This window comes from Ylistrum balloti, unplaced genomic scaffold (assembly GCF_031769215.1).
Source record: "Ylistrum balloti isolate Yb309-2 unplaced genomic scaffold, AGI_CSIRO_Ybal_v1 Utg370760, whole genome shotgun sequence".
In the NCBI taxonomy this organism is placed as follows: Eukaryota; Metazoa; Mollusca; class Bivalvia; order Pectinida; family Pectinidae; genus Ylistrum; species Ylistrum balloti.
Genome location: NW_026782446.1, coordinates 520,755 through 536,175, shown reverse-complemented (window position 1 = coordinate 536,175; position 15,421 = coordinate 520,755). Strand labels below are relative to the sequence as shown.

The 15,421-nt window shown below is 36.0% G+C and overlaps 1 protein-coding gene across 3 annotated transcripts in view; it reads right to left on the bottom strand.

The window, feature by feature from the left end:
* Positions 1-4,100: 4,100 nt before the first annotated feature.
* LOC132558148 (frizzled-5-like) overlaps positions 4,101-15,421 on the bottom strand; it is a 111,738-nt gene continuing 100,417 nt past the window's right edge. For all 3 annotated transcript variants that reach the window (XM_060222678.1, XM_060222677.1, XM_060222680.1), the window contains exon 5: positions 4,101-7,957. In XM_060222678.1, coding sequence (XP_060078661.1) covers positions 6,132-7,841 — 1,710 coding nt within the window. In that variant the 5' untranslated portion in view covers positions 7,842-7,957 and the 3' untranslated portion in view covers positions 4,101-6,131. The remainder of the gene's footprint in view (positions 7,958-15,421) is intronic.

The following is a 15,421-nucleotide window of genomic DNA, read 5'->3' as shown; positions in this document are numbered from 1 at the left end:
TAACGCGAATAAAGATTTAATCATAAAACTGGTTCTCTTGAATTACCTTAAATATGACGTGTAATGACGTTGTACTTGTCCCAAACAATGACCCATCAATATTTAGCATTGTTTTTAAATGTGAGCATCTCATGCTCAGCCTACACTGTGAAGGTAATTCAATGTTTATAATTTGATTTTAATAAAATGACAACGATACATATATATTAATCTGTAGATACCGCTGATTACTGTTTTAGAATATAAAATGGAATCGTAGCATAATATATCTTACTGATGAATGTGAAATTATTTTTCACTTAAGTTCAATAAATTTGTTTTAGTTACATATCGTTTACACCTACTCACATATTCTGTTACATTATCAAATCAATATTCAGCACTGACCACGTTTCTTGATTTCAAAATTATATCATATAGTTTAGAAAGATATTTAATGACTTGTTGTGTCAGGTATATATATATGTATACACAGGTAAATGAACCAGGCCAACACACGCGTGTGAATGTTCCTCTAAGTTATGGACATTTTCACTGGTCATTCAGGAATCGGGTCTATTTGGATAGCTTGAGGACTTAGTATACTAGCTGGGTATTTATACGTGTCTCTGTGAACCCGCAGGCCGGAAAATAGCACACGTCTCGGGTCCCGGTGTTTATATTGCGCATTACACTTCCCATTATTCACATCTCACCATTTCAATATTTGAACGAAGAAAACATTTCAAACAGACTTTTAAATTTAATTTTACGATAGTATGTGTTTATTGTGTATTATTAAACATTCAATCTGTGTATTTGTATGTTTTAGAATCGGTGAAAATTCACGTGATCAATTAGAACTGCCAGAATTCTAGCAGTGAACCCGTTGTGCTGGTTCTGTTTAAGTCTCTGACCAGGGGAAGTTGTCTGTTTAAAGAAAGAAAATTCCAATAATATTTGACAGTAATTAGCAAGCTAATATTGCAGTATAAGTCTACCTGTGTGGACTAGAATGATATCCTATGTGAAATTGTCTATTCACTTCTTCGTTCCGATTCTTACAGGTGGAATATTGATTTAAGGCTAATAGTCTTTATATACATTTATGTACCAAGTCTGTATTTTTAGGCTAGGTCACTCAGATAGTGAGTATAAACTAATTTCATCAACTTCAGATGTTACTATAAATGGAACATAAGTATAGATAGAATATTTGTCTGTTTATGATAACCCTTGAAAAACGTGTAGGTATAAAAGGCCGTTCTTTAAAACGAAATATGAAATCTAGAAGATATTTTGTATTGTTACACCATAAAAATGTACCACGTTAATGAGAATACAGACGTTACATTAGTTATATTCATTCAGTTCTGTATGTTTCGTGGTGTCACCAAAATAGAACTAAACTTCAAGCTTTATCGGGTGTCTGCTTCCGAAATTTAAAATAATATGACATGTGATTGGCACGTCATTGTTTGTTTCACTAACCACAGCTAACCCGTTACATGCCGACAACAGAGTTTATGTATCAATGCACTGCATTAGTACGGATTGTAAAGATTTGTGGCGAGGTCATTAAGTACGTTACGACAATAATCGGTATTATTTTGTTATAAAGTTTTGTTGGGAATGTCTGGTGCAAGTGTCGATCAATTCAAAGAAATGTTTATTTCACCTGCAGATTTGTACTCTTACAATCAGATAAAAAAAACCACGTGGATGTGAATGTTATAACTCTCTATAGCGCGATAAAATTCATCAATACCGAAAATTGCGATTTTCATAATAATGTAAAATTGTAACTGTCATGTTCTTACTTAGAAGCAAAAGGTTCAGTCACCACATGTAAACATACCTAATACAGACTACCGTATTTACCCGGAAATAAGTCCGTGCAAGTCAATGTCTGGTAATAAGCCCATGCCTGGTAATAAGCCCATCCATATAAATTGTTGTTCAGTAAATGAAATAATGTTATTTCATTGTCCTGATCAAATTTTTGTCGATGGTTATGATAATTATGTCGGTCTGTGGAATTATTGCAGGAATTTTTTAATAGAAAACACAAAACAAAACTGATTGTCTTCAACTTGTGTATTTTCGTTTTTTTGTTTTTTGTGTAAATAACATAAATATATCAATGTACAAACCCAACATTGATGAACGCATTCTAAATAAGGAAAACGCATCTTATCATCGGTTAAACAACACAAATTGATTCAAAACAAGGACTGTGAACTGACTCCCAGCGACATGGCAATGAATCACATAGCAAGGGTCCAGACATACAGAAGACACTTCTGACCATCTCGGCTAGAGAAACTGAAATACTACCGAACAACATAAAACTTCTCCTCAAAAAAACACAAATAACGGTCGTTTCTATGGTAACATATTCTATAACTTTACGCCTTTTAATTTTCGAATTATTTTCCATTTTTAATATTGAAACTGTCAATATATACACGTTCTGGTCGACTGGATTTTATTTTTAAAAATCAGACAATTTTATTGTTTAGTAACCTGTTTTAAAACGTCTGAAAACGAGTGCCTCGTGACAAGCCTTCGACAGTCACCAATAAAGTACTTATATTACAGGCTTTTCAGGGACACAATGGTTTTGTATTCTTCATTGATAGACATACAATGGGCACTTGGTGAAAAAACTTTCGATGGATTTCGAAATTCGAGTTTATGACTGATAATACATTCCAAACCCTAAATAGAACTGTAATCTTTCAACTTGTATTTCTATAATAATAAGGTATAAACACTAGTCTCGTATTTACTATCGATAGAACTCTAAATATTGTATTTATCAACAGACAGGAATATCAATATAAAATTACATTTTCATTTCTATATTCTATCAATCTTAAAGGTATCAACATGTCCTACTCATTGAATTGTTTAAAACATAAATCAAATTTTATTCTTTATTATGGCACAAGAAATTTTCGTTTTCAAATTTCAACATTCCTTTATAAATATTTCAGAATGAAAAGTTTTTTTCTGAAAATGGATAACCTTTTTATTGACAATAACCCTATCGTATACATAGAGAGATGTTTTAACATGAAATAATGGCTTAAACTAAAAAAGATCTTTAGTCACAGAGAAACTAAATCAATATAATCCGACTATGATAAGGTAATTTATCAAAAATATTCTCAAGATACTTTAAAAATCAAAGATGTCATATATGTACATTTTTTTCATCCTTTGTTCCAGTTTGATCAGCGGAAACGATTTAATCCGTCGGGCACCATTCCAACTCTGTACGATCATGTTTAAGAAATATGTCTTTGAATCTTTATCACAATCATATTGTAGAATTAAGAAAATCTTATATATGGATAATTTGTATTACCTCGATACAAATACAAAAAGGTCTGATTTTTTTTAGTTTCATGACATTTTTTATTCATTTGTTTCGGATATTGCATTTTTAACCTCATTTTGAGAAGAAAATCAGTGAATAAGGACAAGGAATTTTTAAGTAGAAATTTTCAAGTTTTAAAAATTTGGCCTATCAGATAATTTCAATTCGGAATGGGGTCCATTATCGGTAAAACACATAAAAAGCCTTGTGTTGAACTGTCCCTATCCTCAAACTTGACAACAAAGGCGATATATTTTAAATGAATACAGAAAACCTGTCAGTATCTGTGACCAATGTTAAGAGGCGACATTTTGATGACGTGGATAGATCTATGATGTTCCTTGTTTTGATAAAGACTGCTACTGTAGTTCAATGTATCCGTTATTGTCGAGTCTGGATAAATAGGATATTCATTCTTAATTAATTCATTACACTGATTTACCACTAACATAAAATTATTTACTAATTTACGGCAAAAATTTAGATAATTTTTACCCACAATAAGTCACAATTTTCCTTCCTTATCATAATTATACATTTATATGTTTGCAAAAATATCATCATACATATTTTTGTAATAATATGATATATTTGCATACAAAGTATCATTATGTTTAATAGTCATTTTTATAGGGAAAAAAATACAAAAAATAGCTGTTTATAAAATACAATAATTTGAATAGTGTGTAAGATCTAATTTTGATGGATGAATACGGTGGTGGAATAGGGAATAGCCATCGCTTGATTTGAATACACATAACCAAAAGTTACAACTTAAGTACAACAACGTAATGATAACACGGCAAAAATTATAGTTCCTATCAAAATGGCGATCTTTGGGTGTCAATGAATGTATGTACATAGTTTGTGTCTTATAAATAAATATGGCATATACAACAACAAAAATTATCTCGTACACATGCGCAAGATAGGGATCATTAATTAATTCGTATGATACAGAAGGCAACAACTCATCTTTGTCAAAATATAGCAGAAATACTGGATGTAATTTGTTTTCCCGGGACGCAAGAGACATAAGGAGGCGACCATTGGTTAATTGTATCTAAGGGGTTAAAGGACAACAGCCCCGATTTGGGCGTAGGATAATACTGAATGGTAGCGAGTGTCAGCCAGCTCTTCTCATCATGTTTCCTGTCACGTAATTGACAAAAGAACAACACCTACAGGCTAATATTTGTCAATTTCATGACAGAATTCCAAAATAATTAATGATCCCTGCATCCGCAGACACACACTTCCGGCCGGAGGCAGTATGGTAAACAATACACTATTTTTTGTCGGAGAGAGGACGGGAGAAATCTGTTTTTCTCATTTTACGGAAAGAATTAATTCATTCTCTTTCCTGTCAAAAAACATCCGTATTTTACCCTATATTCGGAGATAACAATTAGTACATTTCAACATTACTATACAGTAAATAATATCATTTTATCAACATAAGCTAGACTTTACCACGTGCAAAATTAACCCTATGCACTTTCTTGCTTCTCACAAAAAATATTAATAATTTATGACATTACTTATGTCAAAATGGCAATGTAACATTATCATTCTCAAATGTGATATATATATATATTTAAATCAAACATTTAAATCAAACGTGGTTCTGTTAGAAAATACGGGCAACAGATAAAAGAATAAAAAAAAAAGAAAAAAACGTTCATTTTCACAAGGGTATTTTTTCCCGTTCCAAATAATCATGTTTATTTTTCTTTGCATAATTGGAAATTTTTTTTGCGTGCAATTGTAAGAGATCGATGTTTTAACACACAAAATAAAAAATACTTATAATCCACTATCGCGTTGTGACAATTTTAAATGTATACTTACACTCTTTCCTTAGTTGCCAAATTTTATAAAAGTCATTGCTTACATGCATTAAACACTTGAGATATAAGCGATGCCAGTTTGTTGACCAAGTTTGGTGTTGTACGGAGAACACTCCACCAATAATTAGCCGACAAAACGCCGTAGTACTGGTTCGTATCACTACTGATTGGCTCCCTTCTTTTGAGGTACATTTATAAAAAGAAAAAAAAATCAATAATTTTCACTGTAAATAAAAAAAAACGATTGAGGAACATACAGGTAGGAACACAAGATTTGTGTAAGTCAATATTGATCAATCTCTTGTCTGGACACTTTGTATTGTAATATTGCACTAAAGATTCCCATTGCCAACTTCAGTTATAAATGGGCACTTTTTCACACGTAGGTACCATCAATACCTAACAATGTTATACGACTGCAAACGATTGGTTAACTTAATATTGTAACAGCAAATTCGGATAACACTTCTCTTTAAACATTGTTCTCCGCCGAATTTCCAACTAAGAAGCAATTCAACTAGATTGAATTTGTTTCAATGTGTTTTATATCAATAAAAAATATTTTTTCATGTCATTTATGTTCAAAAAAATATTTTTGTTCTGTTCAATCTACTAACTGAACGCTCAATTCAACAGCCTTAAAACGTTACACAACAGGAACTAGCAACATTTCCACGAGATTATCCGACCTATATGCTCAAAACAAAGAAAAAACTTAATCGAACATTGAATATTTTTTCTGTATCAACTAGCTAGCGTTTTGATAATGCTAATCGAGAAATCTCTAATTAGAGAGATTTTTTTTTCCTCTTTAGGTCAAATAGATATGGATAATCTCGAGAGACGATACATGTGTTTACACATATAACTTATATAATATTTGGCTTTTAATCAGTAGTCATTCTATGGGAACTGTGTCACACCTGACTAAGAGGGAGAGCTTTCACACCAGGGTAACTGGAGTTCGTAGATTTCGATATTCGAGAGCTATACCCGGAAGTGTCTCTATCACAACAACAAGCAGTCCGATGGAAAAAACGTTTCCAGGAATCTACTGTCTTTCCGGTCCAAATCCAGAAACCGGAAGTAATTCCCACAACTAAGCACATGAAGTATTTCAACATAAATACAGAATATTCTGGTTTAATAGCACCTTGATAACACGGACACACCAAAGATTTCTCCCATCGTTCTTTGAGATGTTGTTCATAGAAATAGCACGCAATCACAATGGTAGCTGGAACTGTGTACAGTACAGAAAACACACCTATACGAATCATCAACCGCTCCAGCTTGTCTGTCTTCCCACGTCCCTGAGCCTTAATCACACTCCGGATCCGGAATAACGACACGAATCCGGCCATCAAGAACGAAGTGCCGAGGATGAGAAATATAAAAAGTGGAGCAAGAACAAATCCCCTGAGGTTGTCTATGTTCTGGTTGCCTACGTAACATACTCCGGCGATTGGGTCACCATCCACGGAAGACTTGAACAGAACGGCAATGCTCATTACTGAAGGGATGAGCCAGGCAGCCACGTGAAAATACTGGGAGTAGCTGGCGATAGCTTCCTGTCCCCACTTCAACCCAGCAGACAAGAACCATGTAAATGACAAAATCACCCACCAGATGGAAGACGCCATCCCGAAGAAGTAAAGAAGAAGAAATACAACCGTACAAAGTGCTGGACCAGTAGTCTCGTAACGAATCATCTTTCCATCGCACGCGACGGCCGCGTGACCAACGATTAGGCGAATGATGTAGCCGCAGCTGACCATGAAGTAGCACGCGCTAAGGAAGACGATAGGACGCTCTGGATACTTAAATCTTTGCATATCCACAAAAAATGTCAGCACCGTCATAGCAGTAGAGATACAACACAGGATGGACCACAAACCTATCCAAAACGAGGCGAATGTCATCTCGTCGGATGAAAAGTACGGACTGGTACAGTTAAGGGCACAGTTGTCCAGTCCTCCGGTCACTATCTCGTTATAAAATCCACTCGACTGCTCCAGACGCACCATTTTACACTGACAACACTCCGGATATACGTCCTTTTTTACTGTTGTGGGTATCCGAGGTTTGTTAGGTTTCTGTGGTGGTATATCCGGGATGTATTTTTTATCGGGAGGACGACGGTCGCCATGGGGAGGTGTAGGTTGTGGACGCGGAGATGCTGTTGAACTATCAGTTGCGTTAGCATCCACACATAGTCCAGACAACGGAAGGTTATCACAATTCATACGCTCCGGCCACTGAAATCCGTACTGGGCCATCAGGGGTGCACATCCAGCACGTGCTCGTTCACACACGGGGCGACATGCGGGGAGATGATTGTTGTATCCTTCCATACAGATAGGTGCATACATACTACACAGAAACAATCGGAGGTCCGGCGAACATTTTATCTCTACCAAAGGATAAAACTGATGAACCTCCAGTCCAGCTTCTTCCTGGGTCTCGTGATTGAACTGGTTCGGCATGTACGTAAAGTTGTAACCTATTCCACGACACATCGGTATGGTGACATCCTGGCACTGTAACTTCTGTTCAGCGCTCACCATCAAATAACACAATGTTGTCACGTAAAGTACCAACACCAAGCGTCCTAGATGACCCGCCATTGTTGTGAATGACGCGAAGTTGTGTAGTGAAATGTTACGATGTGACTACCACAGGTTTGAAGCCATAAGTTCGTATAACACTTGTCGTGCAGTCACACTAGTCCGTTCAGGGCTACCTAAAACAAACAAAAAAATCCTGGTTACATTTCTTTCTCCAAACGTGTTTAAAAAGATTTGTGCAGAGACGAAAACAAACTTCTCTTGTTTCGCAAACACTACACAGTAAATGTTGAGTAAAACGTCACACAAGAGAAACAAACGTACGCGTTTATGCCCGCAGAGAGAATACCTTAAATCGCCTTACATGTGTAATAGTATTGGCGAGGATTAAAGAGCTCTTTACTTAGAGAACTCGAGTCCTTTTTGTCGTTTTCCCTTCGGCTTCGTGTAACACTTATGTAGAAATAATCCAGCTACCGAAATAACTAACCTCTAGTGAACAAATGTCCCCTGTTTTTCTTAGTATGACTTGCACGCAAAAAAGTTCCACATGAAATGTTTAAATTGACTGACTATGAAAACGAACTGCTGCCCTTCCAGTATTTCCACTTCTCTGTGTATGAACTGTCAGGAACAAAACGTCAATTCATACCCCGACACGAGAGCTGTCAATCAAGTAACCTTATCGCCAATCAAAAGCTCTCATGTCAAAGATAAGCCCCTCCCCCCTAATTAGCTGCGTGTAAGCCAAGATATCATCTTCGTCCACCCTGGAGCGATTGGTAGGGCCTTACGCTCTGATAAAGAAAAATCTCAGAGCTCGGGAAAAAATATAAAGAAAATAAATATGGAAGATAAATATTTAAACATGCCACCGTCAATCTTTAAATCCATTTTAGTTTCCTGTAAATTAACTCTCAATATGTCAGACCTGTCTAAATAAAGAGATTTTAATCTCGATGACTTTTTAGTGGTTTAATGGGTTGGAAAATATCACTGTCAAATTTTCGGGAAGGTACAATATTCATTTCATAAAGATATCAACAAAAAAATCAGTTGGAACCACACAGCGTCATACTGAGAAATACCTTTATATAACGTGACCAGGGCAGAAATGTCTCTGTGAGCAGTAGGTAACGATCGTCACGATTCAGCGTAAGATTACCTAGGTTTAATAATGAAGTATTATTTACATCCCTGGTATTATGGGGGCCTTTCTTATTTTTCTTCTTTTTTTTTTTGTCATTCATTAGATGAAATTTACTTTCTCTTTAAAGTTAAATATTCAAGACCAAATTTGGTAATTTAGAATTTAGAATCATTTCGCAATAGTTACATGTTGTTGACGGACATAACTCTCGTTCTTTCAAACGACGACACATGAGTTTTGAAATTTGAATTCAATAAAATGTTGTCTAATAAAAGTCACAGAATTACGTCAAACTACCCATAGCAGCACGATAACCTGTAATGTGAATTTGAAATATTTTTGCATTCTTTAACTTTGATTTTGAAATTTCTCTTGTGAACAAAACAAGAATTTGTTTGTTTCCTTTCCGGGTGATTTGCACAAGAACATGAGCTATCTCTACATTCACACACAATGCTATTTACTTCATCGTTGTTAGATAAGCTCATATCTCTGGGAAATCGCGGAGGAAACGGATTTTCTTTTTTTTTTTTTTAATTTAATTTTTTTTTTAATTTAATTTTTTTTTTTCATTTCTTTCTTTTTATCTATCCTTGGTATATTTACATGGTCCTGTTTGAAAGGGGGAAAAAATATCGAAGCAATATTTTTTCACCATGAACATAGATTAATAATTAATAATCATTATTTATCTGGGTTTTTTTTTAAACATTAATAAATAGATTAACAGTGTAAACGTCACTAAACGAGCTCCCTAGCTGTGCTGATATTAAAATTGTACCTCCCAATAATTTAGATGAAGTAAATACTCGTAAATTTCTAAACTTCTAATAACTGATGCAAACAGAAAGTAAATTTCTAAACTTCTAATAACTGATGCAAACAGAAAGTAAATTTCTAAACTTCTAATAACTGATGCAAACAGAAAGTAAATTTCTAAACTTCTAATAACTGATGCAAACAGAAAGTAAATTTCTAAACTTCTAATAACTGATGCAAACAGAAAGTAAATTTCTAAACTTCTAATAACTGATGCAAACAGAAAGTAAATTTCTAAACTTCTAATAACTGATGCAAACAGAAAGTAAATTTCTAAACTTCTAATAACTGATGCAAACAGAAAGTAAATTTCTAAACTTCTAATAACTGATGCAAACACAAAGTAAATTTATTTCATGTTTTAATTGTACAAAGATTGTGTGATAGTGAACACTGACATTGTTAGAAAACATTATTTTCCCACTAAAGAGAATTTACTGCACATTGTGCGTTTAATCATCTGAAATATCAGTGACTTTTTGTGTAGTGTATAATATTTCTCTAGCATTTTCGTCACATTGAAAGTTTGACAGAGAAAAAAATATAACATTTCCTAAACATAATCATCATCTCTAAAGGGAGACATTAACGCTCTCTCTGTTCATTACAACAAAAATCTATATCACAGGGATAATTCAACATTTTAATTTACTTAAAATTTTGAGATCATGTTCAAAATGAAGAGTTTTAAAGGTCACTTTGTCACGAAAATCTCCATGTGAAATGTGCTCATTACTAACATCAAATCAGATCAGTCAATCGAAGATGATTCGTCATTACGATCAATTGTTATATACAAGTTGCGGAGCGAGGGACCCTGTAAACCTCCCCAATTAACGATCGTTATGGCACGAGTTGCTTGTCAACCACGTCACGAGCCGAGTGTGAAAAACTATGACGTAAAGTGACCAATGTTCGACCTCGAGATCAACCAAAGCCGCGAAAACATACCTCTTACGTGCGCTTGATTGGAGGTACTTAATTAGTGTCCCCAAATCAACTGACAAGTTATCACTAATTACCCTGTCTGTCTGAACTGGTACTAATAGGTACATCCCGGTAGGGGGCGCTGTAGGTGCTAATTTGTTACGATTAACGTTCTGTTCTACCACTGCTAAAGTATTGTGCTTGATGTACAAATAGAACGTCTAAATATGGACCTATGATATACTGTATATAGAGTCTTGGTTGCAGTTTGCTGCAGTGTAGCTCAGAGGCCGCGGCATGTTAGAAAAAATGCTAAAATTATTGTCATCATCTCTCGGGAGAAACTGGCCAGTGCAATCGGTCAGCGCTTCATTTTATGTTGCAGAAATAAAATCTTTAGCCGTTAAATCGTTAGGGACAATTTTGACCAAGCGAGGGTTACACAGTCTTAACCTAGTGAATCGTTTGATAATAATTCTCATTGTTTTCGATTCATTGTGAATTCACATTTTCTTTATCAGAACAGCAGTACGTATCAAGGAATAAATGTTGAAATGTAAAATGTCTTGCTTGAGACGGTTGGAACTCTTTATTGTAACCATAGGATACCCGCTTTAATACCGGACACTATATAAGTTGTTTTCCTTTTTGGTCGATGTCACGGCGATTTACAAGGTTTAAGGTATTACCGAATCTAAATCACCTATCGAGTTTTAATCTGTTTATTATATCTACTTATGTAACTCTCGTCACAACAGTTAGGGTGGACAGTTCGGGGAGAGTCGGCAGTCACAACAGTTAGGGTGGACAGTTCGGGGAGAGTCGGCAGTCACAACAGTTAGATTGGACAGTTCGGGGAGAGTCGGCAGTCACAACAGTTAGATTGGACAGTTCGGGGAGAGTCGGCAGTCACAACAGTTAGGGTGGACACAACAGTTAGATTGGACAGTTCGGGGAGAGTCGACAGTCACAACAGTTAGGGTGGACAGTTCGGGGAGAGTCGGCAGTCACAACAGTTAGATTGGACAGTTCGGGGAGAGTCGACAGTCACATCAGGTAGGATGGACAGTTCGGGGAGAGTCCGCAGTCACAACAGTTAGGGTGGACAGTTCGGGGAGAGTCGGCAGTCACAACAGTTAGATTGGACAGTTCGGGGAGAGTCGGCTGTCACAACAGTTAGGGTGGACAGTTCGGGGAGAGTCGGCAGTCACAACAGTTAGGGTGGACAGTTCGGGGAGTGTCGGCTGTCACAACAGTTAGGGTGGACAGTTCGGGGAGAGTCGGCAGTCACAACAGTTAGATTGGACAGTTCGGGGAGAGTTGGCAGTCACAACAGTTAGGATGGATAGTTTTTACACAAGAAAAACTGTCATCAAAACTCGTACAATGTTTTACCGTAAAGTCAGCAGTTACGTGATTTTACATTTGAACGCCAACCACTGACCACCCACAGGGGTGGACCCCGGCATTTGACACCTCCCTCCCACCACCTTCTTCTTGGACGTCGCCATTTTCAGCTTGTCGTTATTCAAAGTGCCATGTTACATGCCATCGAAGATAAAGAAAGCCATTTTGTAGTGGCGACAGTATTACGAAATGTCAAAACAAAAACAAGTTTATATAAATTATTTTTGTCATTTATCAATGACTAATTTCATCTGCAATTATATCATTAAGTCCTAATCTTTTTTTTTTAAATTCCGTGTATCAAAAGGATGTGATACACAAACCCATATATACAACTAAATTGTGTTCATGACTGACCCGATTCGGGAGTTCGATCTTAGGGGTGGGTGATAGAAGAGTTATTGTCATTAAACATATTATAGCACACGGAACGTTTCAGTCTGTCATAATAATAAACTGTATTTAAAATGTAGTTGTCGAATTTTGATTTGGCCCCCGATGTCTCCCTTATCAATACTTTGACCGTGACATGGTCACATTTATATAGAACGGTGTAAATGTTTTTTTACCTGACACATCCGATCATGTCTGGACTACTAAACACATTATAGGTTTTAAGGCTCCTGTTCGCCGTACAGTACACGGGCACGGGTAGAATTTACATCAAGTCTGCATGCAATCTCCCCCAGTTATCTCGTTAAATGTGTTTTTGTTAAAATGCTTTACGTTTATTTACAATGTGTAAAAACGGACCGGGGTAGAATGGAGCAGATTTCTTTATTATTTACAAGTTTAAATAAATATAACTTAGTTCCCATTGATAAACACATTTAAACATTGAGACGTTTTGTAGGGGTAAGAAAAAAATGAGGGAAAAACACATTAAAACAATGAGAGACGTACTCTTAGATATAAACTGAACACACGGTGGCTCGTTCATTTAATACTTCTCTCATTAGACACATAATTAATGACCTTGGCGTTTCTGCTTTATCATTTATCTCTGCAGTAATTAAAACCAAGATGTGGTGTAATGTTACAATGTTAAAAGTGACACGTATTTGGTTGACACGAAAACCTGTTTACCAACCAACCTGATCTACGAAAGTTCTATCGCGGATTATCTAAATCCTTGAGGGGACAAAAGTGTGACAACCACACAGAACCATAGATATAATGCCACAAGTAGACAGTGTAGGACATAATATTTGAAGACACGAAAATGAAAAGAAGAATCCAATATTGTAAGGCACGTCTGAGACAACAAGACCCCTAGTGACATGTGTTACAATCAGACAGTTAAGAGCCCGAATATGACGGACATTGTAAGGCACATCTGAGACAACAAGACCCCTAGTGACATGTGTTACAATCAGGCAGTTGAGGGCCCGAATATGACGGACTTTGTGAGACACGTCTAAGACAGCAAAGCTCCTAGTGACATTTATGACAATACGGCAGTTAAGAGCCCGAATATGAAGGACATTGTAAGGCACATCTGACACAACAAGACCCCTGGAGACATGTGTTCCAAACAGGAAGCTTAGGGCCCGAAAATGATGGAACGTGTGACACACGTCTTAGTCAGCAAGACATAGGGAGACATGTGTTAAAATCTGGCAGTTAAGGGCCCGAATATGACGGGCATTGTGAGACACGTCTTAGACAGTAAGACATAGGGAGACATGTGTTACAATCAGGCAGTTAAGGGCCCGAATATGACGGAAATATGGCACATGTGGGACAAAAAACATAGGGAGACATGTGTCATAAAATATTTTGGAATAAGTCGTGAATATTTTTTTCCCGCAATTAATATCATCATGCTTCCGTATAAACATTTTATGTTAAGAATGGCGATATGCTGTCCCTAAGCATATATCAATATACGCTGTTTTCAGAAATAAGACATATTCCGATACATATATCTTACATTTTTGATTTATATATATATAGCTGTTTGTTATTGCGATTGTCACATTATTGTACTTCTATAACCTCGATCTGGCTTTCAATATTCAGTGAAATTGGACATTTGAAGATGTGCCACTTTAACATATTTGATATACGAAGAGACATCATTTTCAGTGATATATATTTTTTTCAGTCACAATCTTCTATTGCTCCTCCAAATTTGTATTACAGAGAATATTTAAGATAGGAAATCTTCAAACTCATTTTTAGATATAGCGATAATCATAGGAGTCCGAGGAGACCCGAAGTGAGAAGAAATCTATGATAACATAATAAATGTTTACTAAACAAGTAGTAATGCCTGATCAATCAGACTGGCGTAATGGGTTTCGTCCCCAATCCCTAATCTGTGTGTACGTCCACAACCCCTGTGTATATGGCCCCTTAAATAGGTAAACCGAGCCCCGTGTTGTAGTATCAGCTGGTAATGACGAACTCGTGGTGACAGCTGGATTTTACCTAATGGCTATTTGTCTCTTCGTCGTCAAGTCCGTTGTCTTTGTTTTGGGTCTAAGTTTTGGTCAGTTTTAGAGATAACATGGGATTAAGGGTTTACTGTTGCGTAAGTGCAGTTGACAGAGTGACCGTTGGTCAGGGGAAGGCTTCAAACACCCAGGTCTGAAACTATTTCGGAAATTTTATCTAGTGACACGACCACATGTAGAGATACTGCAAGTCTCGTTCATTCTCGCGAGAATTGTTTTTCCGTACATGGACGTTTTTATATCTCTCATGTAACATGTAACATATACGAATCATACAAAAATGTTTCTAAAACGAAATTTATATTTTATCAAAACCAATTAACATCTGACTGGACAACGCATTATTGTACAACTTATTCTGAGTTTGGACCGTACAATAGTAAAATAGTTTAACTGAGAGTTTGGACCGTCTTGTCATCAAGCTGGACTTACTTCTGTCTGATTTGTCAGACAAAATATCTGATACTTTTGCTTTTCCAGTTTGTAACACACATTTTGATATTCACGTGCACGGTCAAACGATATGTCAGAAATACAGACGAAGACTTTGGCTATCTACAACATACTTTTCACTTGTTTATATTTTGATTTGATCTAGCAATGTATTTTCGGCCAATAAATTCAAAATATATAGTTTTTGTGGTTTCTTTTATGGCTGCTATTAAAGAAAATGAAACAAGGACTCATGATAGAAATCTCGTCGTCAAATATTTATTCCTTGCATGTTTACCCTTCAAATTTTCGTGAAATTGTTAACAAATTCCTATTTAATCTCGTATGATTTTTTTCAGCTTTCCAAGCGTGGAACTCTTCAATGAAAGTAACATAATATGAACTTCTATCTAAGTCAGGAAACCGTTGGTGGTGACATGTAGAGA